The 23,547-nt window shown below is 42.5% G+C and overlaps 3 protein-coding genes across 15 annotated transcripts in view; 2 read left to right on the top strand and 1 right to left on the bottom strand.

Moving 5' to 3' along the window:
* Window positions 1-31: 31 nt before the first annotated feature.
* Window positions 32-6,930, top strand: larp7 (La ribonucleoprotein 7, transcriptional regulator). 2 transcript variants are annotated; one of them, XM_005468152.3, is made up of 13 exons: window positions 32-174; window positions 910-1,120; window positions 1,211-1,311; window positions 1,416-1,499; window positions 2,103-2,267; window positions 2,378-2,486; window positions 2,578-2,868; window positions 3,025-3,178; window positions 3,293-3,432; window positions 5,423-5,535; window positions 5,736-5,895; window positions 6,090-6,181; window positions 6,487-6,930. In XM_005468152.3, exons 2-13 carry the CDS (start codon window positions 922-924, stop codon window positions 6,562-6,564), a joined length of 1,686 nt encoding a protein of 561 aa, XP_005468209.1. In that variant the 5' UTR covers window positions 32-174; window positions 910-921; the 3' UTR covers window positions 6,565-6,930. The 2 variants fall into 2 exon arrangements, with proteins under 2 accessions (XP_005468209.1, XP_005468210.1); XM_005468153.3 differs by having other exon boundaries at window positions 2,578-2,835.
* LOC100692396 (uncharacterized) lies at window positions 6,790-10,315 on the bottom strand. 2 transcript variants are annotated; one of them, XM_005468154.4, is made up of 4 exons: window positions 10,002-10,315; window positions 8,702-8,860; window positions 8,196-8,350; window positions 6,790-8,104 (listed from the first exon to the last, which is right to left on the bottom strand). In XM_005468154.4, exons 1-4 carry the CDS (start codon window positions 10,082-10,084, stop codon window positions 7,308-7,310), a joined length of 1,194 nt encoding a protein of 397 aa, XP_005468211.1. In that variant the 5' UTR covers window positions 10,085-10,315; the 3' UTR covers window positions 6,790-7,307. The 2 variants fall into 2 exon arrangements, with proteins under 2 accessions (XP_005468211.1, XP_003459112.1); XM_003459064.5 differs by lacking the exon at window positions 8,702-8,860 and having other exon boundaries at window positions 10,002-10,297.
* Window positions 10,316-15,814: 5,499 nt separating this feature from the next.
* col25a1 (collagen type XXV alpha 1 chain) overlaps window positions 15,815-23,547 on the top strand; it is a 153,568-nt gene continuing 145,835 nt past the window's right edge. For 5 of the 11 annotated variants that reach the window (XM_005468158.4, XM_005468160.4, XM_025905484.1 and 2 more), the window contains exons 1-2: window positions 15,817-16,505; window positions 16,633-16,702. In XM_005468158.4, coding sequence (XP_005468215.1) covers window positions 16,206-16,505; window positions 16,633-16,702 — 370 coding nt within the window. In that variant the 5' untranslated portion in view covers window positions 15,817-16,205. Of the gene's footprint in view, window positions 16,506-16,632; window positions 16,703-23,547 lie in introns of all 11 variants that reach the window. The other 6 variants (XM_025905482.1, XM_025905483.1, XM_025905481.1 and 3 more) reach the window with 3 other exon arrangements.

Here is a 23,547-nt window from a genome sequence, read left to right on the forward strand (position 1 = left end):
GGTGGAATTATTCACCGGAAGTTGTGTAAGTTGCCGCTCGCTCTTATGACGAATTTACCGTGCGACGTTACTTTGCGAAGCAGCGCCGTTTGCACGAAGATATCACGCTAGCTGCTGGTTTGTTATTTTTGTGAACTCGGTGTTAGGCTGGACTGTTTTCGCATCTGGAGCGCGGTGAGTTATGTGAATCTTTCGGTCTCCTGAACGTTGAGAAAAAATCTGGCGGACTTTAAAAATTTTGGCATGACGGAAGGTTTTTTTTTTTAAGTCACCACCCGCGAATTTCCAATCACTAACTTGTACGGCAGTGTTAGCTAACCACCAGCCTGGCAGCAAGGCATCCCCCGTGCACTTAGTAAAGAGCGGCTAAATGCAAACTAACACTTTATATATACGTTTTTTTACCAATAATTTTATCAATAAAATGATGGCATTATAAAAGGGGCGTGTTCGATATGGAGTGTGCAATCTGAAAATGGGTCAGAGTGGGCAAATCGTGCAAACAAACCCCACGAATTTAATATAAATATTACTACGAAGCAGGATTTGGAGTTAGCAGCATAATTTATGTCAGTTTTGGGGCAAAAGGTGGTTTTGATTATTGAAACTCTCTTTTAAACTAGTTGGCACTCGCACATCACACCTATTATTAAATGTAAGATCATATGGTTGATTATGTATCTCTGTACTTAAATTTAATGGTATGGCACTTTGTAACTTGCTGTTGTTGTTCTTGTGAGTCTCCAGATCTGTCTAAATTTTGGATTAAACCTTTCACAGCAGCATTGGCCCTGACCAGGCACAAGTTAGATCAGAAAAACCTGAATGTTGTTTGATATGTGTTGTATCATAGATTAGAGCCATAGTACAGGCTCTAATCTTATAACAACACAAGCGTCTTTGTTGCAGTCCTGCCCCGAGATGATTAACTCAGAGAGGGGAGCTGCCAATGCTGCGGCAGCAGACCCCAGCAGCAAGAAGGAGACGGAAAAGAAGAAGAGGTCCCGAGTCAAACAGCTGCTCAGTGAGGTGAAGAAGCAAGTGGAATTCTGGTTTGGCGACGTCAACCTGAGCAAGGACCGCTTTCTGAAAAAGCTTATGGAGGAGTCTGACAGTGGATGTAAGAAGCTATCAATACTTTATACGTTTCATTGAATCTTTTTGACTTGAGAGCAGCCTTAAACTTGTTACCACACATTATTTCTTATAGATGTTGATATATCTGTGTTGGCGAGCTTCAATCGAATGAAGCAGCTGACGACTGACACGAAGCTCATTGCCAGGGCGCTAAAAAATTCATCTGTAGTTGAGGTACTGTAAAGCAAATTTTCATTTTGTTAATGCTTTATAACTTCTATTTTATTTTAAAGTATTTGCATAATATAGAATCATTTAAAGGTGTGTGTGTGTTTCAGCTCAACCTCGAGGGAACTAAAGTAAGGCGTCAGCTTCCAATTGGGGAACTACCGAATGACGTGGACAGCCGCACGGTTTACGTGGTAAAAAAAGAAAAAGTCCTCTGGTGTCTGTTTGAGATGTTTGCTTTTCACGTGAATTTTAATACTTTCCACTGTTTTAATTATCACCAATTAAAGAGAGCAGAAACGATCCTATACTTTACACCTGAACGCAACATTTCTCTCTGATAATAATGTGATGTAATGTGTTAATGTGGTCATCTTAGGCACACAGCTGTGACTACGCCCCACCTACCTGTCATTCAAATTTCTATAACCCCAATTCCAAAAAAGTTGGGACGTTGTTTAAAATGTTAATAAACCCAGACTGACAGCAACAGGTCTCATAAAAGTCAGGACAGGGTCATGTTTCCCAGAGGGTAGCGTCCCCTCTTCTTTTAACGGTCTGTACACATCTGGATTCTGAGGAGACCAGCTGCTGTACTTTTGGTAGAGGGCTGAAGATCACAGCAGCCAAGCAAAAAGAAAGTCTTTAAAAAGAGAGGATAAGGTGCTTGGTGCATCCACTCTTTGTTTCAATCCGGACCAATTATTGAACAGCATCATCTTCTCCCTGTTGTTCACCTGCTCTAAATTCTTCTTGGATCCCAAACTAATGATTCTTTATTCTTCTCTTTTTCTAAGGAACTTTTGCCAAAGGATGTGACACACAGCTGGATAGAAAGAGTGTTCACAAAATGTGGAAATGTGGTTTATGTCAGCATCCCCAGATACAAGTCCTCTGGGGACTCCAAGGGTTTTGCTTTTGTCGAGTTTGAGAAAGAGGAGCAAGCACAGAAAGCTATAGAGGTGAGAACTCAGTGGGAATATTTCCACAGCTTTGATGTCGTTGACGTTAACGTGGTGTTTGTTTTTTGGCTGAAACAGAAGATCATGGAAGAATTTGATCTTTCAAACAGATGCTGAACAATCCTCCTGAAGATGCTCCCAGGAAACCAGGGATTTTCCCCAAGACGTTGCACAGGAAGCCCATTTCTCTCTCGGCTGACAATCCACCATCTCGGATAGGTGATTTTATTTGGCGCCGTTGCAATATTGAAGTAAAGGATAGCGCTGCAACGTGTATTTATCCTGGCTTCTTTACATCCATGTGCTGCAGGTGAAGAAGAAGAGAAGAAGAAGCGAAAGAAGAAGAAAAAGAAAGAAGGTGCCACGGCACAGGCGCCTGCAGAGGAAGTCAAAGAGCAGGCGATGGAAGCGGAGGCGGCTGAGCAAAAGAAAGATTTTGACCCAGAGGCCACCGGCGCTCACAAGACACCGGGCAAACTGTCAGAGAAGAAAAGACGGCGGTCACATACGGCGGAGGGATCGGAGAGCGACGTACCATCGAAGATAAGAAAAACCAGCGAAAGTGAAGGTGGGGAGCGGGAGAAAGACGGAGCACAGAGTAGTAAGTCGTCTCTAAGCCACCAGTGTAAAAAAAAGAATGGGACAGCTATTTGTCATTTTACCTCCTCATTGTTCCTCATTTTTAAGGTCAAACTTGTCTTTTCACACACAAACCAAAAAGTCGGTTGTTGTGTTAATTCTGTTCTTCCCCTCATAGAGTCGCCCACTCACAGGGACGCACAGCAGGCTGTTGAGAAGGGGAAAGAAAACAGAGATGACTCAACAATTAAAGCAAAAAGGAAGAGAAAAAAGAAGCACAAAGAGAAACTGAAAATTGGGGAAGAAGTGATCCCACTCCGGGTGCTTTCAAAGTACGAACCTGCATCCCTTGTTCTAACGACTTAATACAATTGTAAAAGGTTTTATAACTAGCAAACTGAACCCACTCTGTCGGCCCTGTTTATTCCTTCTTTTTCCACATCAAGGAAAGACTGGCTTGGATTAAAGCAGGAGTACCTGACCTTGCAGAAAAGCAGTATGTCAGCCCTGAAGAAGTGCATGAATAAAATAAATGACAAGGAGCACAAGATGATGGAGACAGATGGTGACCCTCAGGATGCAAATGGTGAGTTCTCTTCCAAACCTCACTTACAGGCCTCTAACTTTAAAAATGTTTCCCCCATCCTCCTTTATAATTCCCACATACCTCTTTTTTTATATCCACAGGTAAGTTGAGAAAGCACCACAATAATAATGAGAATCCCATAAAATTTCCAATGTTGCGTGTCTCAATAAACTTGGCATTAGCTGGGGTGGCATTTGCAGTAAGTGGGCAAGTGCTGAAATTTCCATGTGTTGAAAACAAAAGTGTGTGATAAAACAAGAAACAACGATGCTGAACTGACAAAGATTTTATTCTGGATTTTTGGGAAAGTTTTTTAAAATAATTTAAAGAAAATTTTTACACAACATTCCTCAACATCGCACCAGAAATCACACAGCATTACTCTGAAAAGGACAGATTGTTCAGCTGCTCATTAACACAATTATCCAATCAGCCAATCACATGGCAGCAACTCGGTGCATGCAAACATGAACGTGCTGAAGTTCAAACTGAGCGTCACGATAATGAGGAAGAAAGGTGATTTATGTGGCTTTGAATGTGGCGTGGTTGCTGGTGTCATAGGGGCGGGTCTTAGTTTTCAAGAAACAGTTCATCTGCTGGGAGTTTCCCACACAGCTATTTCGAGGGTTTACACATGATGGTGTAAAGAAAGGGAAAAAAAATCCAGTGAATGGCGGGGATACTCAGGAGAGAGAGGCCAGACTTCAAGTTTGCTGGAAGTAGGGATGTTCCTGGCGACTAATTTCTTAGTCGACTAAACAAGGAAAAAACAAATGAGACTAACAGACTAGTTTAAAACAAAGAAATACTCAGATATCAAGTGAAATTTTAGGACCTTCTAATGGATAATAGCAAAAAAGTGTCCAAACAAAGGCATTTGAAGCCTTTAATAACAACAATGAATTCTTACAGTGATGAATCATCCTTTAAGTGCTGCTTACCTGTGTAGAAACTCCCATTGTTTATTATGGATACTGTGTGCTCTATTCTAACATAATGAAACAGGAAAAAAAACAGATGTTAAATGTACGAAAGCGTGTTACTTACAAAATACGTTCAAGTATTATTAAAATATGGCAAATTCATAGCTGAAAAATAATAAATTGTTCTACAGTTCATAACAATAATTTCAATAAAAGTTCAAATATAATATGACGACAGCGGCACCCTTAAGCAGAGTCCAAACCTCCCTCTGCCCAGCCACCTCCTTCAGTTTGTCTGGGGGAACACTGGGACAAGAGATGTAATCTCTCCAGTGTGTCGTGGGCCTCCTCCTGGTAGGACAGGCCCAGAATACCTCACCCAGGAGGCACCCACCCAAACTGGCTCCTTTGGATGTGGACAAGTAGCAGTTCACCTCTGAGCCTCTCCCAAACTACTGAACTCTTCACCCTATTGCTGAAGCAGAGCCCATCCACCCTTTGGAGAAAGCTAATTTCTTTAGCTTGATAATATCGTTCTGAATTTTTGCACAACATTGTTGGGGCTGCAGCTCCACCTGGTGGCAGACGAGTGCATAACATTTTGGACACAACAACTTACTGGCACTGGACATCAAATAAATGTTAACAATTAGATCAAACGACTAGTACGACGAGTCATAATAGAGATTAGTCAACTAGTCACACAGATCTCTGGTGGGAAGGTTACAGTAACTCATCATAGCTGAGGTGTGCAGAAGAGCATCTCTGAATGCCCCACACCTGGAGCCTTTAAGTAGATGGACCACAACAGCAGAAGACCACACTGCGTGCCACTCATAAGAGTATGTAAGACTTGAGGCTGTTTTGAGGGCAAAATTGGGTCCAGACCAGTACTAGAAACATGTACCTAATATAGTGGCCGGTTTGTGTATATTAACAAGCTGCCAGAATCTGAGTGAAGCTTATTGAAATGTATATCTCATTCATCTTAGAACTATATACATTTACAGCTTTCAGCACTAAAACCTATGAAATTAAACTGATTTGTGTTTTTGCCTTTTGTCTAGTTGATGAGAATAACAAAAGTGAAAAGGCAGCTAAGCAAGGACCTCAGTTTGTCAGTGGGGTCATCATGAAGATTACAGACAACAAGCCGCTACCAGGGAGAAAGATAATCAAGGTACTCTCATCACCTTTGTTGAAGTGGACCAAATGTGGTCGGACACGTCTTCATTTCTTTATTTTTCTTGTAGCTTTGCATGATTCACAGCTCAAAGTAATCCTTTGTTTTAACACATGATGTGGTGCAGCCCCACAGTTCAGTTGTGTATCCACATTAGACGATGATTCCCGTAACCCCGAATGACACTGTGTGTGTAGGACGCGCTGTGTAAAATTTCTCCAGTGGCCTATGTTGACATCTTGGAAGGAGACGCTGAGGGACACATCCGCTTTCACAGCCCAGAGGAAGCGAGAGCAGTCAGCGACATCAGAGCAGAGCTGCAGAAAGAGCATAGCTGGAAGCTGGAGATCCTCACAGGTGTGAATTTTATTTCCTTATTTTCTCTGAAACCCTTTTTTAAAAATTGTATTTTGTCTGGATTTCATAACTGATGATGGAGAAAATGCTCTGTCGGGCCATCAGGCTTCTGTGTTTTTTAACAAAAGATTTGATAAAAGTGTGAAAGGCGTCCTTTAATGAATTTCACTCTGTTTCTTTCTTTCTTTTTAAAGGTGACCATGAACAAAGGTACTGGCAGAAGATCCTCGTGGACCGCCAGGTCAAACTGAATCGTCCAAGGGAAAAGAAGCGGGGTACAGAAAAGGTGAGCTCTACCTTACAATGTGAAATACTCAAATCTGCATACATGCTGCAGTGTGCATCAGTGCATCTGTGATTATTTATTACATTATGTGTATAAACAACTTTAAACACGCACACAAAGCTGACTTTCTTTGTCAGTGTTACAGCTAAACGCTGCACCTTCATGTGTTATACTCACAGCAGGACAAAAAAAAGTCACTAATACCTGGAGTAATTTTATCACGTTAGCGCACCCATTCATACATACGCCTCCCTGTTGTCTATCTGCTATCTCATCTCATTTTTAATTTCCTGTCACATTTTCAGCTCATATCCAAAGCCGAAAAGATCATCGTCGCCCGCGCCAAGGAGGCTAATAAGCACATCCACTTCGATGACGACTGACAGCTACTGAAATTAGTTTTTAACAGCCGAGCGAGACTCTACTCTGTAGACGTAACATGATGTGATTTAAAAAGGACCGCTGGTGTTGGTGTGTACCTGGAAGAAAGTGAACAGACCCTCATAAAGAAGATTAAAGGAATAGCCTTTAGCTTTGTTGTTGTTTGTTTTCGTTAGTTAGTTTTTTTTCTTGCACTGGAGCAGGTAAGGTCATGTGGAATACAGACGTTTTGGCACCATACTTTTAATTGATGGACTTTGAAAAGACAAAAAAGATTCTGTATAGATGTAAATATAACTGAGTTGGAAGTTCTCTCAGTTAAGACAATGCCTTGTGTTATTTTTTAATAAAATGTCATTTCACGATTACAGCATTTGTGGTGTATTCACAACATAGTTTTGCAAAAGTTTGGAAAGTGCTCCTGAGGTTTGTATGAAACACGTTGAGGTCATTTAAGCAGATTGGATTACTTCTCACTGAAACAGTGACTGATTTTTAAAAAGTGTACGCACCTTTTATTATCTGGAGCAAGTCCACATCTGTCTGTCTAAACCTGTTTCCCATAAAGTGCCTCTCACTTTTAAGATTACATAAGAGTGAAATTGAGACGCCTACGAGTATAAAAATAGCTGATTTTACACAATCTCCCCATTCATGGCTTTTTTTTTTCTTTCCTTTTTTTATTGCTGTAGAAGTAGAAACTACCTGAGGTAATATGTGGCGGGACCACACCTTGTCAGCCACCTTAGTTTCTGGTAGAAACCATGCAGCTGATTATTTGGTTGCTGTGGTCTATACAGCTGTCGCCATCAGGCCAAGTCCCTCCTCGGCCCAAATCGCTGTACCAGTACATCTTAGATTCTCCGTTCTCTGTGGAGCATTCGAAGCTAGAAAGCAGTTCAGTGTCTGCAGGACTCTGTGGTTTCTGTGTGGCACCTCTGGAGGAATTACAGGCTGCGGCCTTGTGTATTTTGGCGTGTTGTCTCAAAGTCTTTGGGCTGGCTTTGCTGTCGTCAGGAGATTTAGGTTTGCCCACTGACAAAGTGGTTCTCACAGTGGTGAAGCTTTGCGGCGAATGCCAGACTCTGTAGTCGTCCGTCACGGTACTCGCTGCATGGCGGGGGACGTCGTTTATCTCGAGGGCTGGCAGATTTTTCACCTGGCAGTGAACGCTGTGGTCTGCTGGTGAAGAGAAATCTGTGGTGTGGCCCTGAAACTTGGTTTCAAGGGAACAACTGTTGAACTTCTCAAAAAAATCACTGCCTTTGTCAAGGTGTTGGTGTGTAGACCAAGGCTGCTTTGGCTTGAAGGGCAGTCTCGGCTCCAGCGGGAGATCCTTGCTGCTTTGGTTAGAGTGCTTCAGCTTGACTGGTCTGGGGTTTGTTGGGTGGGGGATGTAATCCGATTTATAGCTGGTGGTGTTTGCAATGCGTTCTGGTTCCTTCGCCAGTGCGAGCATGTTGCCTAATCCATGCTTGACTGTCAGACTGTCTTTCAGGATGATTGGCTGGCGCTTGCTGCCCTCCCAGTGTTTAAAATCATCTGAGGGGAAAAAACAAAGCGGATTTAACTCAGGATGCAAATTTTGCCATATTCCTTGATATCTCACAGTAATATTCTTGAAGTTGCTTACTTTGATAGATGCTCATGTAGTCAGTCCTGGATGGTGTCTGGTTTGCCGGATGGTTTGCAGCACTGAGTGGGCCTTTGCATTGTCTGTAGTCTGGCTCTGGTGGCTGTGGGACCTTTGGTGGCTTTTTTATCCATTTTTGCTGAATGTAAAATGATCTGAAACACACGACATATGATGGAAAATCTGTCATTTTTCTTTGGCAGACCAACACATTTTTACTTCATGAATGATAGAAAACGAGAAAGATGCCACACCAACAACTCGTTTCCCTATTACCATTAATCAGCTGATTTCAGAGCAAAGATTGCACAGTCGTCTTTATGTTCTTTTGTGCACTGAAATGTTGTCATGGCCAGTTCAGTCTTATTTAGCTGAGAAACCATCCATCAGTTGCTGTATGCACGTGGGCAGAGCGCCAGCCAGATTTATCGCACTGTCCAAAATTGAAATATCTCTTTCCTCAGCTAACTAAAATCTAATGACATTATAAAGGGAAAAGAAAATACCTCAAAGAGGTAATCTCATGACTTGTCCCCTTCAGCGGATGGTAAGGGCTCTTCTTTGCTGCCGTTGTCACGATTGCTACATAACAGGTGGGAGGAAGGAACCTCTCCTGGTACTCTGTGGTCATGGAGGCCTGTGTTTGGGGTTTCAGAGAGTGCTTCCTGGAAAGTTTATGGAGTGCATCATCATTTGAAAGGGGATCTATTTTTGCCTTTCATGCATTAGTTTCAAATAATGGTAACACACATGACAAAATAATCCTTGTGAGGCAACAGTTTAGGATGCTTGCTGCTCTAAACGCCCACTTTCATGCCCTTTTTTCTTTATTCTTGGCTCTGTAGTGTCAGTGACAAAAATAATCCTAATATAGCCATCACAGGCACATAACTCAGGCTGTGAGCACAGCACCTCCACCCACCTGCTGTTCAGACCTTCTGGTTACAGAGGCTGCCAATCAGAAAATGGCTTAAAGGGAGAGGGGCTGCAAAATGGGTTTTTTTTCACAGCCTGCATCAAGTAGACCTTAAACATACACTGAAAAATGTCTGAGCCTGACTGTTACATCTATTTTATTTATAGCCTATAGCACATTTAAACAACAGAAATGAATCCAAAGTGATTTAGAGACACGCCCATTTACATCTCAAGTCTCTAAAAATAAACATAAAATAAAAACGGCTTCAAAATAGATGAAACACTGAAATGACGATAAGAATAATAACGATCGTGTAAGTAAAAATCAGTGATTTGGTAGTCATTAAAATGTGTTTAGATTTTGCAAATTTGTGACGGTTCATGTCATAAATATCGATAATAGTATAGGTAATACTGGCCCTGTATGTATTTTTGTATTGGATTGATACCAAAATCCGGCACAGCAATGGCATCAAGGTTCAGACAATTAAAAAATTGTATTTAAATGTACTTTAACTCAACTTTAATTTCAAAAAAGCAAAATAACGGGCTTTTTTTGGGTTTCGGCGCTGGAGTTAGCACCGCCAGTCCAAATCCATCATAGCATTTTAAAACTGAAAAGAGTGTATCCTATAGCATAAAGTCTGCTCACACCTCTTTTGGTGACACACAACTACAAATGCTTCGTGTTCGTGTAACTGCATGCCAGCAAATTCCATTAAAATTCAGTGAAATTTGAAAAAATACACGCAGAAACAAGCTAGCTTTCGCATAAAACTGCCGAGTTTCCAACGAAAGAAAATCTCTCTCACACACACACACTCTCTCTCTCACACACTCACACACACACACACACACACACACACACACTCTCACAGCTGGGCTCACCTTATCTGTGCAGCTGGCTGCTTGTTGGTCTGCTGTCTGCCAGTTTTCGGGTGCATTTCTGCACCCTGGCTGGTTCTCGGCATCCCGCAACTCCGACTTGTGTTAGTCCCGCTCTGTGGTCGCTGCAGGCCTAAAACATATGAATAATTGACGGCATGAACATGGGACGTGTGCTGAACGAGAGTGGCTCGCTGCTAAAAATAAACATCGGTGGATTAGTGTGTGATGCGAGCCGGTTTGTCAGAACACCGGTTGTCATGGCGAGGACGCAGGCTGTGAAGATGCGCGCGTGCAGCGAGACTCGAAACCTTTGCTCGAAGCTCTGTGTGCATGTCACCCGTGGATTTTTTTGCAACGTGACGCGGATTCCCATCTGTCACTTTGTAACTGCTTTGAGGGCATTTCTTTCTCCCCACTCCCCCCCACACCCCTGCCCTAAAAAGCATAAAACATGTACACGTGCACCAACAACTACATATAATTTGGAGTGGTCTAAAACAAACCGTGACCTCCCCGTGTGACCTATCCACTTAAAAATGAGGTCTTGAATTCGTCAGATCTGGTGTAATCCTGTGATCCCTCACTAGATGGCGCCCGCACATTAAAAAAGACCCATGACTCACAATTTAATGAACCTACTTCACTTTGTAGTTTTTCTTGACACCAAGAATCAAATAAATTATTTCATCCGTAATAAAAAACTTTCTAAATGGTAAATGGATTAGTGCTTATATGACACCTTTTCTACTCTTTTACTCAGAGCGCTTTTTAGAACATGACTCATTCACCCATATTCATACAAGGACCTTTTTCTAGTGGTTTCTATCTAACATTCAGACACTAGTGGATGCATCTGAGCGCAATCCAGGGTTCAATATCTTCCCAAGGATACTTTGACATACAGACAAGAGTAGCCAGAGATCAAAACATCAACCTTACAATTACATAAGTGACCTGCTCTTCTTTCTCCTGAGTCACAGGACCAAGTACAACTACTTGTTTCAGTTTGGTTCAGTTTGGTGCTAGATTGGGACATGACTTAAAGCCGTATAAACAAAAAGAAAAAAACATTTTATATATATATATATATATATATATATATACCCATGAGACCAGCACTATTTTTCCTTCTTCTGTTGTCCAATTTTGGTGAGCTTGTGCAAATTGTAGCCTCTGTTTCTTCTCCTCAAATATTATGGTTTTGAGTCCCATCTGGCTTGCTGACAGCAGCACCCATCTGCTTCATGTTTTGATGCATTGTGCACTCAGAGATGCTCTTCTGCGTACCTTGGTTGTAACGAGTGCTTATTTGAGTTTCTATTGTCTTCTTGTCAGCTCAGAGCACATTCTTAAACACTCACCACTAACAATGGCACACTCAAAGTCACTAAAATTCAGCTGAACTTCAGCAGGTCATCTTAACCCTGTCTATGTGTCTACTTGTACTGAGTTGCTGCCACGTGACTGGCTGATTAGATATTGGTGAAGGAGCAGGTGAACATGTGTACCCGGTGAAGAGGTTGGCGAGTGTACATTGGATATCTGAGGAAATACTGGTCACGTCTGGTTACAGGTGACTGTGTCGGGTCATTGATGTTTTCAGAGTGTGAGAATTCAGAATAATAATATAACAGCATTCAGCAGTAGCTTTGCTGTAACACTGAACATCTTGTCTTTCTTCTAGAATTACACCTGATCCATTTGTATGGCCACAGTCCTTCCACAGATATTCTTTTTAGATTAAATAAACTGTTTTTTATTAATTTCATTTTATTAATCCTTGAAAAACAAAAAACAAAAAAACCAAAGGAAACTTCATTTACACTGATGTTTAATTTGATGTTTAACATGGTCTAAAGATACACAGTAAAAAAAACAAAAACAATAAAAGATACAAGATAAAGATTGGAGAAAGGACTCGTGTAAAACAAGCACAGACAGGAGCTAACTTGTGTATGATAATTAGGTTAAGGTGGTCTGAGCATAGAAACTGAAAGCAGTGCTTTACATTCAGTCAGACTTGAGGAACTTGGCATGATCATCAATCACTGGGCTGATGTTTGATATAACCAACACTCTGGCATAGAAGTTATGTAAAATGGCTCTTTCCAAATAAGAGTCTTATAGTTCAAAAAATCCAGAGAAGACCACCCAACAGTTTCATATAAGGTGCAAAGATCTGTACTATAAACACCTCCAGTACTGAGCCTGGGAGTAGCATCAGAACAAAATAAAAAAAAGACGATTTAATGAACTCGCAGCATCAGAAGAGCCTTGTATTTATTTAATTGGACACTATCAGCCTAACAGGCTGGCTAACTTAATGAATTCCTGTGCAAAGTGCCTTTTGAGTCAATACACATTAGTCAGTAAATTGGATGAAATACAAGCTGCTGACAGACTGCCCATCTATAAAAATGGGCTCTATCCCTAACACACAGGTGTCATTTCTCCCAGCTCTGGCTGATTAGACTTTCGCTCGGGATGAGGTTGGGAATTGCACGAGGACACGGGACCTCATCTGCTAATTCTAAAGTGGCGATTTTGTGCTACAAAGCTAAGAGCAGAGTAGGGAGACTTCAGCAGTTGAGGAGGCTTCACCTGAATGAGCATAATCAGCTTGCCTGTAAGACCATGTGAGTATTTACCATGAACGAAAAACACTCCTGGATTTTGTGCTCGGATGAAGCGTTACATCATGCAACAAAACAGCAATTCCAGTTTTCCACTTTTGTTGTCACCTGATGAATTCGGAGTTTTCTAATTGGTTACTGACTCCACAAAAATAGTGAAAGCACTTTTAAAAAAAACAAAAATACAATCACTCTCCAAGAATGGCGTGTTTTCTTTCTCTTGAGGTAGATTTTGACAATAACTTTTTGATCTAAAAGATACAGATCTCCAGTAGTTTTAGTTTCAGGTTACAAGCCAGAGATTCGAGTGCTGATTGTGCGGGGTCAAGCGCCACTTCAGAAAACAAACTACTGCAGAAAATCCTTGATTAGTGTTGGAACATAAACACAGAAAACCTGCTCTTTAGACCACGTGTCAGATCTGCACTGATAACTCGGACATCTGCAGCTGTGCCTGTGAACTCGCGTTTCCTTCATTCTGACTGACTTGGAGTGGAGCTGCATTAAAATGCAAGAGAGCTGGAAAGAAGAGCCTCGGAATAGGGAGTCAGGAGGATGGGGAGGTTTATGGATATTTGAAGTCTTTTGCCATTAAGCATTTCTGACTGCAAATGAGAAAAATAATTCTCTATTCAGTATTGCTCAGAATTAATTTCGGCATCTTGAAACGGGTGAGGCATGTGGAGAAATAGATTTGATGTTCATGGGAGGAAACTGGTGCACTTATCCTGCACTGTGAGTGGTGTGCCTTTTATTTAATGTTGAGCAGTATATGTTCTCATGAACAAAATCAGGAAATATCATTAAATGAAAAAGACCGACAGTTCAGCTGTTCATTCAGACTAACAGCACTCTGCATGTCAGTGTTTCTGCACGTGATGCATAATAAGGGGAGCTCTTGCATTGATGAATACAGCACAAGTAAGCCAGATGGTGTTACCATAACCCAGTAGATGCATTAGATTGTTACTGGATGTGGATTAGAGTTGATGCAGAGTGAGAGAAATATCACAGTGTTGATTAACACCTTATCAACACTGAAGGACTCAAACAGTCCAGATGTGGGGTAGACAGTGGGGTCACAAGGTGCCATATAGTCATTCTGTTATTGGACTTTGTTGCCTTTTATTCCCCAACTGAGGGCTATTAACCCAAATCAAGTTCTGTGAAAAACTAAATGCACTCAATGTTTCAATAGCTTGTAAAACCACCTTTCGCTGCAATAACTTGAAGTAACAGATTTCTGTTTGACTTTATCAGCTTCACTTCATTGATCTCTGCAGGCATTCATCCTGTCCTTTCACAGCTCTCTTAATCTCCTGCCACAGTTTTTCAGTCAGGTTGAAATCTGGACTTTGACTGGGCCATTGTAACACCTTGATTTGTTTCTTTTTCAGTCATTCTGTTGTAGACCTGCCCTGCTTGGAGTCATTGTGACTACAAAACAAGCCCAAATCATCACCCCTCCACCATCGTGCTTGATAGTTGGTTTGAGGTGATTGTGCTGATATGCTGTGTTTGGGTTTTGTCCAACATGCAGTGCACTATGGCCAAACGTAGCACTTTTCTACTACTTACCTCCTTAAATTTTTGGAAGAAGTGAGACTTGAGTTAGTTTTTTACAGGACATCGTGCAAAGTTTGTTTTTCACATAACTTTATGTGAGGAGAGTTTGCTCTTTGAAGGAAGAACATATATGACATTAGGGGTCTCAAAACAATCAAAAAAATTGTTTAATTGTTTACCTAGTATTGATTATCTGAGTGAACCTTTTTTTTTATACACAGTGGATCTTACATTCGTCTGTAAGAGGAAGTTGCTGCAGGTTTGTCAAGTTACTTATTGATGCCTGAACAAAGAGGCCCATCACGCAGCCTTTTCGCATTGTTAGAGCTACTTACAGGCTAAGTTCTATGATTTTTCTAATTGTGACCTTCTAACCAAGCACAGTCTGACAGGGGTGTGTCTGTGGATAGGCTGAGGTTTCATTTTTTTGTTTATTGTGGTTTAAAAAAAGATTTATGACAATGATGTTACCATGAAATCAAAAGAAAAATAGGAAGCAATAAAGCAGTTAGTGAAATCCATCTGTTACTTTGATGTATTTTTTTAGCACAGCAATGAAACTAAAAAACAAGTGCACAGGGGTGGCGAGGAAGTCTGAAACCATCTGCTATGTAGATATTTCATTTTTAAAACCTTTAATTCTGCTCATATTTTCTTATGAGCCGTATGAATATTTGATGCAAATACAGTTTTGTGGGTCAGTTGCTTGCATCCAATAGCTAAATGCAGAAATCAGTGCATTGAGCTACTGTATATTTTTATTGTTCTGTCGCCCCCGTTCACATTGATTATTTATGTAACATTGTCTTAAAGCCAAATGCAGCATTCATCCCAAACATAGTTCAGTCCTGAGCGGACCTCATTCATCACACAGATGTTCATCATGCTGCACTGCTGCTTGACCCTGTTTGTTCTGTTGAAGCCCACAAATGGTCCAAACCAAAAATGTGCTCACTCAAGGCAGGGGAGATGTCACAAAATCAAAAAAGAATGCATACTGTTAGTGTAACCTGTGACCACGTATTGATTCAGTTGTGCAGTGCATGGCACTTTGCTTACTTCATCTAAGTCACAATAGCAGTCTCCTCTGGAAAAAGAAAAAAACGTGCCCACTGCTGATTTGAAGGTCCATTGTGTAGGATTTGGGAGGCACTGTTGCAATGGAATATACATAATTATGTTTTTACTACTATATAATCACCCCAAAGTGTCATTTTCTCTTATTTTAGAATGGGCCCTTCATATTTCTATAGGGAGTGCGTGCTCTTCCACCCACAGTTTGCAGTGTTGGGCCAGAGTGGACATTTTGAGTTTGTAGTGGCCACCAATGGTACTCTCACCGGCTTGGAGATGGAGGGTGAGGCCGCCGAATCCTACACACTGTCCGTTTAAGTCAAGTAATCATGTGGGTTATTTTTGCAAAAAGTTTCAAATGAATTTTTTTTAAAAAAATGTGGCTAAATGTGCCCCTGTTCTTACTGATCATCACTTCTTATCAACAAGCTAATGGCAACTGTTGCCCACTGGGCTGAAATAGCCCAAAAGGAGTGAGCCAATAAATTATGTTAATCAGTGGGACACGTTGGAGGCGTGTTGTTGCCTTCGTGAGGGGGGGAGCATGCCTGCGCCACGGAAAGGCTTCAGTCTTAATGCCGTGTCCTCTGCGTGCGCACTGCCTCCCGCTTCCACGCTCTCCCTCTCTACTGTTGAGTGCATAAGAGCGGTTTCCTCTGCAGACCACTTTGCAAAGCTCCGTGCAACAAGTTTGCAGGAGCAGCAGCGGCACGCCGTCACGCAGGTTGACTTCCCTCGGCTGGAGCTTGAGCGGCGCTCCACTCATCCATCTGTCGCTGTCACCACAAAGTCACCGTACGTGAACGCAGCGTTGCAGGCGCACACACGCACGCTCACTCACTCACTCACTCACACGGAGCAGAGTGCCATAAATTCGTGACTCCGCGCCAGATGCGGTTTGCTCTCAGCAGCGCGTGGAGTTGTTAGTTAAATGGAGAACGCGGTGGCGAGAGGAGCATCTAAGTGCGTGGAAAAAATGGAGAAAGAAGTGTCGCCCCGGCAGAAGCGACACTACTGCCGCACGACTGCGCTGAACGTCTTCTCCTCGTTTTGCTCCGTGGCGTCCGTCGCCTTCTGCATTTTCCTGAGCATTAGCGGAGCTGACATCAAGAACCGAGTTGTGGATTTGGAGAGTGCCAAAGGCGAGCACACCTTCACCCGTACCCCCGGCTACTCCGTGGAGGATTTCAATTCACTGATAGAGGAAAGAGTGGACGAGCTGCTCTCTCAGGTAAGATTGGCGTATGCGCTCGGCTCTCCGGCACTTTGTTTTTGAGCCCTCCACTTGCGCGTAAATGGACCGTGGTTCACTCAAAGGGCGAATGAATGAAAAACGATGCTTTTCTTTCACCTTTCAGCGCTCCTATGAGAATTTCGTCAAGATTCGGACCGCCAGACAAACATCACCTGAATGCAACTGCCCTCCAGGTAAAGGAAACTACTTTTCCAGTGCGGTGCGGGCGCGGGGTTGCATGTGGGAGTGTGAGGTACTGGCTTTTAAAGCGCGTTTGACTCCGAGCACAGGCTGGTGTGAGAATGAATGGAAGCTTTTCTCGGACAGGGTTTTTGTTTGTTTGCATGTTTGTAGTTGATTTCATTGAATCTGATGACACGTGACAGTGCTGATAGTTCAGGGGAGGTCTCCTGTGAAGGATGCGGACAGCTGAGCGCTCAACGCACCTAACAGAAAGAAAGGCATTTAACAGCCGTCTATACATAGAGGTGCTGAGAGATTGTCCGACTTGTGATGTTGCCTGCTCCCTTGTTCACATGGAGGAGAAGAGACTGAAATTCACATTTCTAACCAGTAGATGGAAACATTTATTCCTCCAGTGTAGCTCAGCATTCTGGTCATTTTAGGACTGAGCCGAGGTTGGGTTGCCAGTGCATCGTAAGGGGGTGTCAAGGGGAATGTTCTGGATTTGAACTTGTGGGTTTATGGTTTACTTCTAAATGTTTGCCAAGCCACTATTGTGCATCAGTGTAGGTTAGCCTTCAGGGGAAAAAAAAATAAAATAAAAAAATAAAAACAGCCAGTCCTGCTCTTGAATGTGTGATTGACAGCTCCAGTTTCAACGCAGTAAAAAACGAAGAAGAAAAGATAGAAATTGTAAAATAGCACCGACAGAAAACAGATAAAAATACAACATTAGCCAATAAGGTGAAATCCAGATGGCAGTGCAGCGCAAAGAAATTAATGAGTCCATTAGGTTTCCCTTTTGTATGCAGTTAGGTGGATATATGTTTGGCTTTTGACTCATTTCTTGTTATTTTAGCTGTTTACCAAGTTACAGTTATAAACATGAGCTTAAAGTGAAGACTGGGGGCATCGGGGACTTTGAGGGGTTGAAAACGAATGAAGACATTACAAAAAATCTCTCACACCTGCCCTTAAAATAGCTCATGAGTCCCTGAAAATGAGGGACGGTGTGTAAAAATTGCTGCAATTTTGTAACAGTTAATGCAACGTTTTTGTTCATTCCCTTGAATTAAAGCTAAAAGTCTGATTGTTAAGCCCACATTCATTAAATGACTCTGACCTCAGTTCTGTTTTTAAACAGCTACAATAATGTCACATCTCCATGTCCAGACATATACAGAGATAACAGGGTGTCAACTAAGAGCCATATACTGTCAGTGATAAATAAAATGTGTCTATTTCGACTGATTCTCAGATAAAGTGAAGGATTCCATCTTTGCCCAAAAGTTGACAGAATATGCATTTTAGGCTAAATGACCCAGTTAAAGTCCATCCATCATCTGAAAACTGCTTCGTCACAAAACCGAAAACAGGGCTGTGTTTTCTCAGCTCCTGAAAGTGCTGACATTGTGGAGTTATGTTCTTTACAAGTAAGTAACATCCTGCGGATTTCTTAAGGCTTTTCTTAATTACCTTTACATGCTTTTTCATACATATGCCAAATATCAATATGAGCACCTCGAGTAATGCGTTCAAAAGGTCACCAGCAAGCATCCCGGCTCCTTAATGGTTATCCGACAGACGGGATGAATTGCTCCTTGATGTCAGAATGAAGTACACTGTATGGCCTGTCTAATAGCATGTTACTACAAAGCACTCTAGTAACATTTCCATGCTCTCAGTGAACCGCACGTGAACCTTTGCGCTCCTTCCTGGCACACTGCTGAACCACTAGGTAGACGGCATGCTGCGGGACGCTGACATGTTTTCACAACTTTTTAAAGTTTGATGAAGAGGGGATCAGCCTCAGTCAACTCCAGCTGGGAATGTTACACAGTAAGTGTGAACATACTGTAGGTGACCTTTCTGGAAAAAGTCACAGTGCATAGTGGTGCTTGGAAGGTTTCATGGAAAATTCTCAGGTATTGGCAAACATCTGCACTGCAGGTCTGAAATTAAGGTGTTGAATCCCAACCAAAGAAAGTGCTTTGTTGTTGACCCTCAACCCCTGACCTCCCCCTTTTTTTTCTTTTTCCTTCACCCTGCCAAATATGAACAGCAACGCAGTAAAAAATATGTTTATATATCATAATCAGACACGGGCACAAGAAGAAACAAGACTAGTGCGAGTGATAATCCCAAACGAAAGATCCTTAATCTTCAGTTTTCACAAGTGCTCTATCAACTGCAAATGTCTCATCTGCAGAGTGGGCATGCCTGAATTAATGAGCCAGAAGTACTGCGAGTATTAACCATAATGAGACACTCACAATCAGGCGGCTCTCTGTTCTCAATCCCTGTCATATGTTTGCTATTTATTTTCTCCCTCCACATTTCTATAAAGGGGCAGAGAATAAAACAATGCAAACATTTCACATCAAATGAAGCGAGACGACGCTAAAAACCAAGACGGCTCCGAGCTCGATCCTGGAAGCTGGCAGCTAGCCGTGGTCTCTTATTCCCCCCCCCCCCAACCCCATTTATTTTTTGAACTATGATTTCATACAAAACACATATATCATCAGTGTACTTTGAAGAATCTGGTTTAAAAATCCAAACGCTCACGCAGTGTAAGCGTATTACGCACGCAACTTTCAGTAATACTTTGTTAGTGCTTTGGAGCGAGCTCTTTCCAGGCAAATAACTTTATACTCTATGAATTCTGAATGGGCTCACTCAATATCTAGCCTCTCCTCTGTGTAGGAGACAGCCTGTGGCTCAGATGAGGTCTTTTTTTTCCCTCCCTCTCGCTCTCTTTGAGGGGAGGACCGTAATGTGCTTTTCACAGTCTTCACTTTATTGCTGTCAAAGAAGATGGAGTGGTTACACAGACAGAGCAATGGTCCATAGCTTGGGGATATTTTATAGGTTGTTCCTGAATCATGGCAAGTTTTTCGCCGTCTTTATCTGAAAAAGTCGGCTGTGAACTTCTACTGTGTTTTATTCATGCTGATGTCACTCCTGGCGGGAAAAAAAGTGATGGGTTTGCCAGTGCTGTTTGTCACCTTAACAGCGAGGGGGGTATTGCTTTGTGTTATTACTCGGTTATTACTTTCTGAGGGACAAACACCATTTTGACACGGGCTAACTTTTCCCTGCAAAGTGGCACAGTCTGTAGTCGAGCTAGAGATGTGTCTCCTGGGATGGCAGTGCCTGTCAGTCGGTCCATCACTTTGGTGCAGGCTGAAATATCTCAACCAGAAGGACGTTTCGCTATGACATTTACGGCCCACAGAGGATGACTCCTGCTGATTGCTAGACTTTTCCCCTTCCTTAACCAGCGTGTTAACGCTTCTCGGATGGAATGGCATGAAATTTAATATTAATAATCCATCCACCTCCCACTACATCGCGTGCAGACACATTTGCTCCCTGTGAAAAATCACTATTTTGTCTTATATGACAAAGCCAGCAAGCTAAGACACCTCAATCAAGCCGTCAGATGAGGTCGGCATCCATCTCTAAAGGAACAAACAGGTGGGTTTAGCATATGCTATTAAATGATCCGGATAGAAACTAACTAAACCCACAGAAAGCTAATCTAGCATGGACTGCAGGATAGATTAACAGCTCAGTAAGACATAGAAATGGAGACCACTACACTCTCCTATGGTTTTTTTCACTTACCCAGTGAGGAGGGGGGCGAGCCTTTTCACACCATTAAGGAGACAGAAAATTACATTGCAGACATAAAAAATGTTACAGGGAAAAAGGTTCAGTTTGATCAGGGATGAAGAATAGTGAAAAAAATATATTTGGAGTGTAGAGTGGTAAAAAGGGATCTCCAAATAGCCCACGTATGTCTGACAAAATAGCCAGCAGACAGAGTAAGTGTGTGTGTGAGTGCCATGTTTTGACAAGAAGGTACACAGCGTGAATTAAAACATATGGATTGAGTTTTAGTGTGAGTTTAGTGTGTGGTGGGGAGCCCAGCACAGAAACTGCAGAGCCAAATTACTCACTTTGAACAACAGTAAGTTATCCTGAGCTTCACATTGTCTGAAAACGTATTTTACACCCTCCGTTACGATTAGGGAGTAAATCAAACCTGTGAAACCATCATGATGTGAGAATGTCTCCAGTTGCACCCACACTGTGCTCTACACTGAAGCGAGTCCCTTTATAATAATTGTTTCAGCATTCGCGGGCTGTTTTTCTTCTTCTTTTTTTTTAATGTGCGTGTACCTTCTCCTTCCCTGGGATCTGCATTCCAAACAGGGCCTGTTGTTTAATGGGACCATAATAAAATGTGCCGTCAGCAAGCACTGGTGGTTTGCGCTTTCTCCTGTTTACTCACCCATACGCCTAATTCCCCGCCCCCGTGCAGCCCCCTTTCCCCGCTCTGCAGCATTTCTTGATGTTAACACTTCAAAAAGCCTGGCAGCAAAACACTGGCTGAAGCACTCTTGAGAAAACAGGAACATATTACTTGTAATGTGTGGGACTTTGTTCCCCCCCCAAAACACCCAGTAGTGCTTGTCAAGTGCAGAAGGGCAGCAGGGGGCCACATCAGCTGGATGTTCTGTCTTTTAGATTGCAAAATACAATCATAAGCACATGCAGCTCTTTTCCTTTCATCCTTGTCATCTCCTGACTTGATCTGATTTCTTTACCAACAGCGAAAATACACACATTTCAAACCAGTCCCAACTTTCTCCACCCAATCGCTCCTTTTCAACTCTTTGTGGCCACGCTGGTTTCCAGTCTCCCTTTCTGGCTCACCAAGTGTGTAATCCCTCTGGCCTGATACAGTTACAGTCATGCCAATCCCCTCAGATATCCTCACCTCAGTAGAGGCAACTGGTAATTAATCACTGACAGCTTTTGAATTAAGCCCTCTGTGTGGTTTGGTGGTGGGAGGTGCACTAATAGCCATGTAATCACTGAGTGATAGGTAAAGCTAAGCAGACTTCCAGGTAGCCACTGAGGCCAGCTGCTTCTGGTTAAGTGAGTCCGGTCAGGCTGTTTTTGTGACCACGTGAGGTCGGAGACAATGTTGGAGCCCAGGAAACTCTGCCTGGAGGCAAAGGTGAACAGGCAATTATGATTTTGATTGCTGTTCAATTGCATATAAGTATATCGCCATAAAAAAGAACAGCGGACTCCAGATAGTGACTAACATCTTGCCGGGGTCATTTTATGCATGAAAAGCCTGACTCATTCACCTCCGACTCCACATCATTCCCAATAAATTCACATGACTTGATTTATCGGGATGAATCATCACAAGTGGTACTTTTACCTTAATTTCCAATATTTACACAAGGCTGGTTATAATTGGCAGGGAACACATGGTTTCTTTATTTGACACAACAGTTTTTACAGGAGATGGTGAAGTCGCTCTGTTGAATGCACTGGAACTGACTGCGGGGCTATGAAAGGGTGACGCACTTTTCTCTTTTTAACTATACATTAAGCTGAGGGGACGCTCATAATGGAGAGCAGATCACATGATTTTTCTATGAGCGATGTCAACAGCACTCTGCTGGAGATTCAAGCACCTCAGGCTGGGAGAACGGGGCCAAAGGAATGGACCAGAATCCAAATGCTCTTGCCTAATGGTTCGTCTCATGTGTCCTCGAAACATTTCCTGGCGGTGATCCTCAGTCGTCATTTTGTGTGGAATAAAGCAGGAAGCATGGAGATCCTGTCTTGGCTGCTTGTACACTTACTACTTGGAAATGAAGAGGTTTCCATCACCAGAACTTTGAAAGCCTGTGGCACACCCAACCACTGAATAAAAGAATTGTCTCCTTTTATTTAATTTTTGGACATGCTTTCTTCTTTGGCACGTTTTCTGCATTATCAAAGCACAACGCTGAACAATGAGATACAAATTATTAAAGGTGGAGCACCCTTAGAGCAGTGTGGCTTCATGCCTTTCGTTAAGGCTTCTCGCCCTGCGTGCATGTGCTCGCGTGCTCGTTCCTGTTCCTAATTTGGGAAGTTAGTCCTCACAGTTTGTGGTTTCTTTGGTTTTTTTAGATCAAAATGTAGAAACGAAAAAGATTCTGCAAAGATGATTATAAAACGTCGCGCTACGTTCCTGCCGATTAACCAGATGTCTGCATATTCATCTTGGTGGTCGTGATGCATGCTAACACAGCTTCTGCTCACATTGCCCTGTAACCTCCAGTGTGAAATCACTGCTGTTGGTCTGCCTTGATGCTCCCTCTCCCAGGATCCAGCAGGCTTATGTGAGAGCAGGGTGGCAAATCATCCACAAAAGACGACTTATAAACCCTCTGCCTCGTAGCGCTGGGTGCCCTCTGACACTAGATTGAAAGTTGAAGTTGTGCTCCCTCTGAAAACTACTGAAGTCTCCTTCTTCATGAGCCTGCATACTCATCCCTGACCTGCAAGTATTCAGACAGACAAGTGATACCCTTTCAATGCCTCTCCTGGGGAAGCGTCTAAAGTAGTCATTGTTTGCCATTTGTGAAGCATTGCTGGTGGTACATCAGCGCGAATAACTATTACAGTGACATTACTGTAATATTACATTAATTGGCTGGTAACTGTGTTGCTAGTGTTTCTCAGCTGCATGCTCTCTGATTTAGATTTCAGTCTAACCCAAATGTCTGAACAAGTAGATTTTTAATTTCTGTTCACTGTAAGAATGACTTTCCAGTGTCTGTCATCAAATTCAAATCAGTGTAGCTTGATGATGCCAGCCGTCATGGAAATTCTGGGCTCCAGACAGAAGAAAACTAGGAACCCCCGAGGCGCTCCCCACATGCTCCTGCACCCGCGTTCCTTGCCTGTGGCTTTGTGCCCCAGGCCTGTCAGGCCTCGCAGGCATGGAGGATGGAGGGTGAGGGGCACAGATGCCGCTGCTCTGTATTTCATCAGC

Source organism: Oreochromis niloticus, linkage group LG3, assembly GCF_001858045.2.
Source record: "Oreochromis niloticus isolate F11D_XX linkage group LG3, O_niloticus_UMD_NMBU, whole genome shotgun sequence".
Classification (NCBI taxonomy): Eukaryota; Metazoa; Chordata; class Actinopteri; order Cichliformes; family Cichlidae; genus Oreochromis; species Oreochromis niloticus.

What these genes read in the sequence shown, in the direction of transcription:
- LOC100692396 (XM_005468154.4), bottom strand. Translation starts at nt 10,084, where the DNA reads ATGCCGAGAACCAGCCAGGGTGCAGAAATGCACCCGAAAACTGGCAGA. An exon ending in CAGCCAGCTGCACAGATAAG is followed by an intron (nt 8,861 to 10,001) that starts GTGAGCCCAGCT and finishes TAAACTTTCCAG; the next exon opens with GAAGCACTCTCTGAAACCCC. An exon ending in CATGAGATTACCTCTTTGAG is followed by an intron (nt 8,351 to 8,701) that starts GTATTTTCTTTT and finishes CGTGTGTTTCAG; the next exon opens with ATCATTTTACATTCAGCAAA.
- larp7 (XM_005468152.3), top strand. Translation starts at nt 922, where the DNA reads ATGATTAACTCAGAGAGGGGAGCTGCCAATGCTGCGGCAGCAGACCCC. An exon ending in ACAGCCGCACGGTTTACGTG is followed by an intron (nt 1,500 to 2,102) that starts GTAAAAAAAGAA and finishes TCTTTTTCTAAG; the next exon opens with GAACTTTTGCCAAAGGATGT. An exon ending in GAAAGACGGAGCACAGAGTA is followed by an intron (nt 2,869 to 3,024) that starts GTAAGTCGTCTC and finishes TTCCCCTCATAG; the next exon opens with AGTCGCCCACTCACAGGGAC.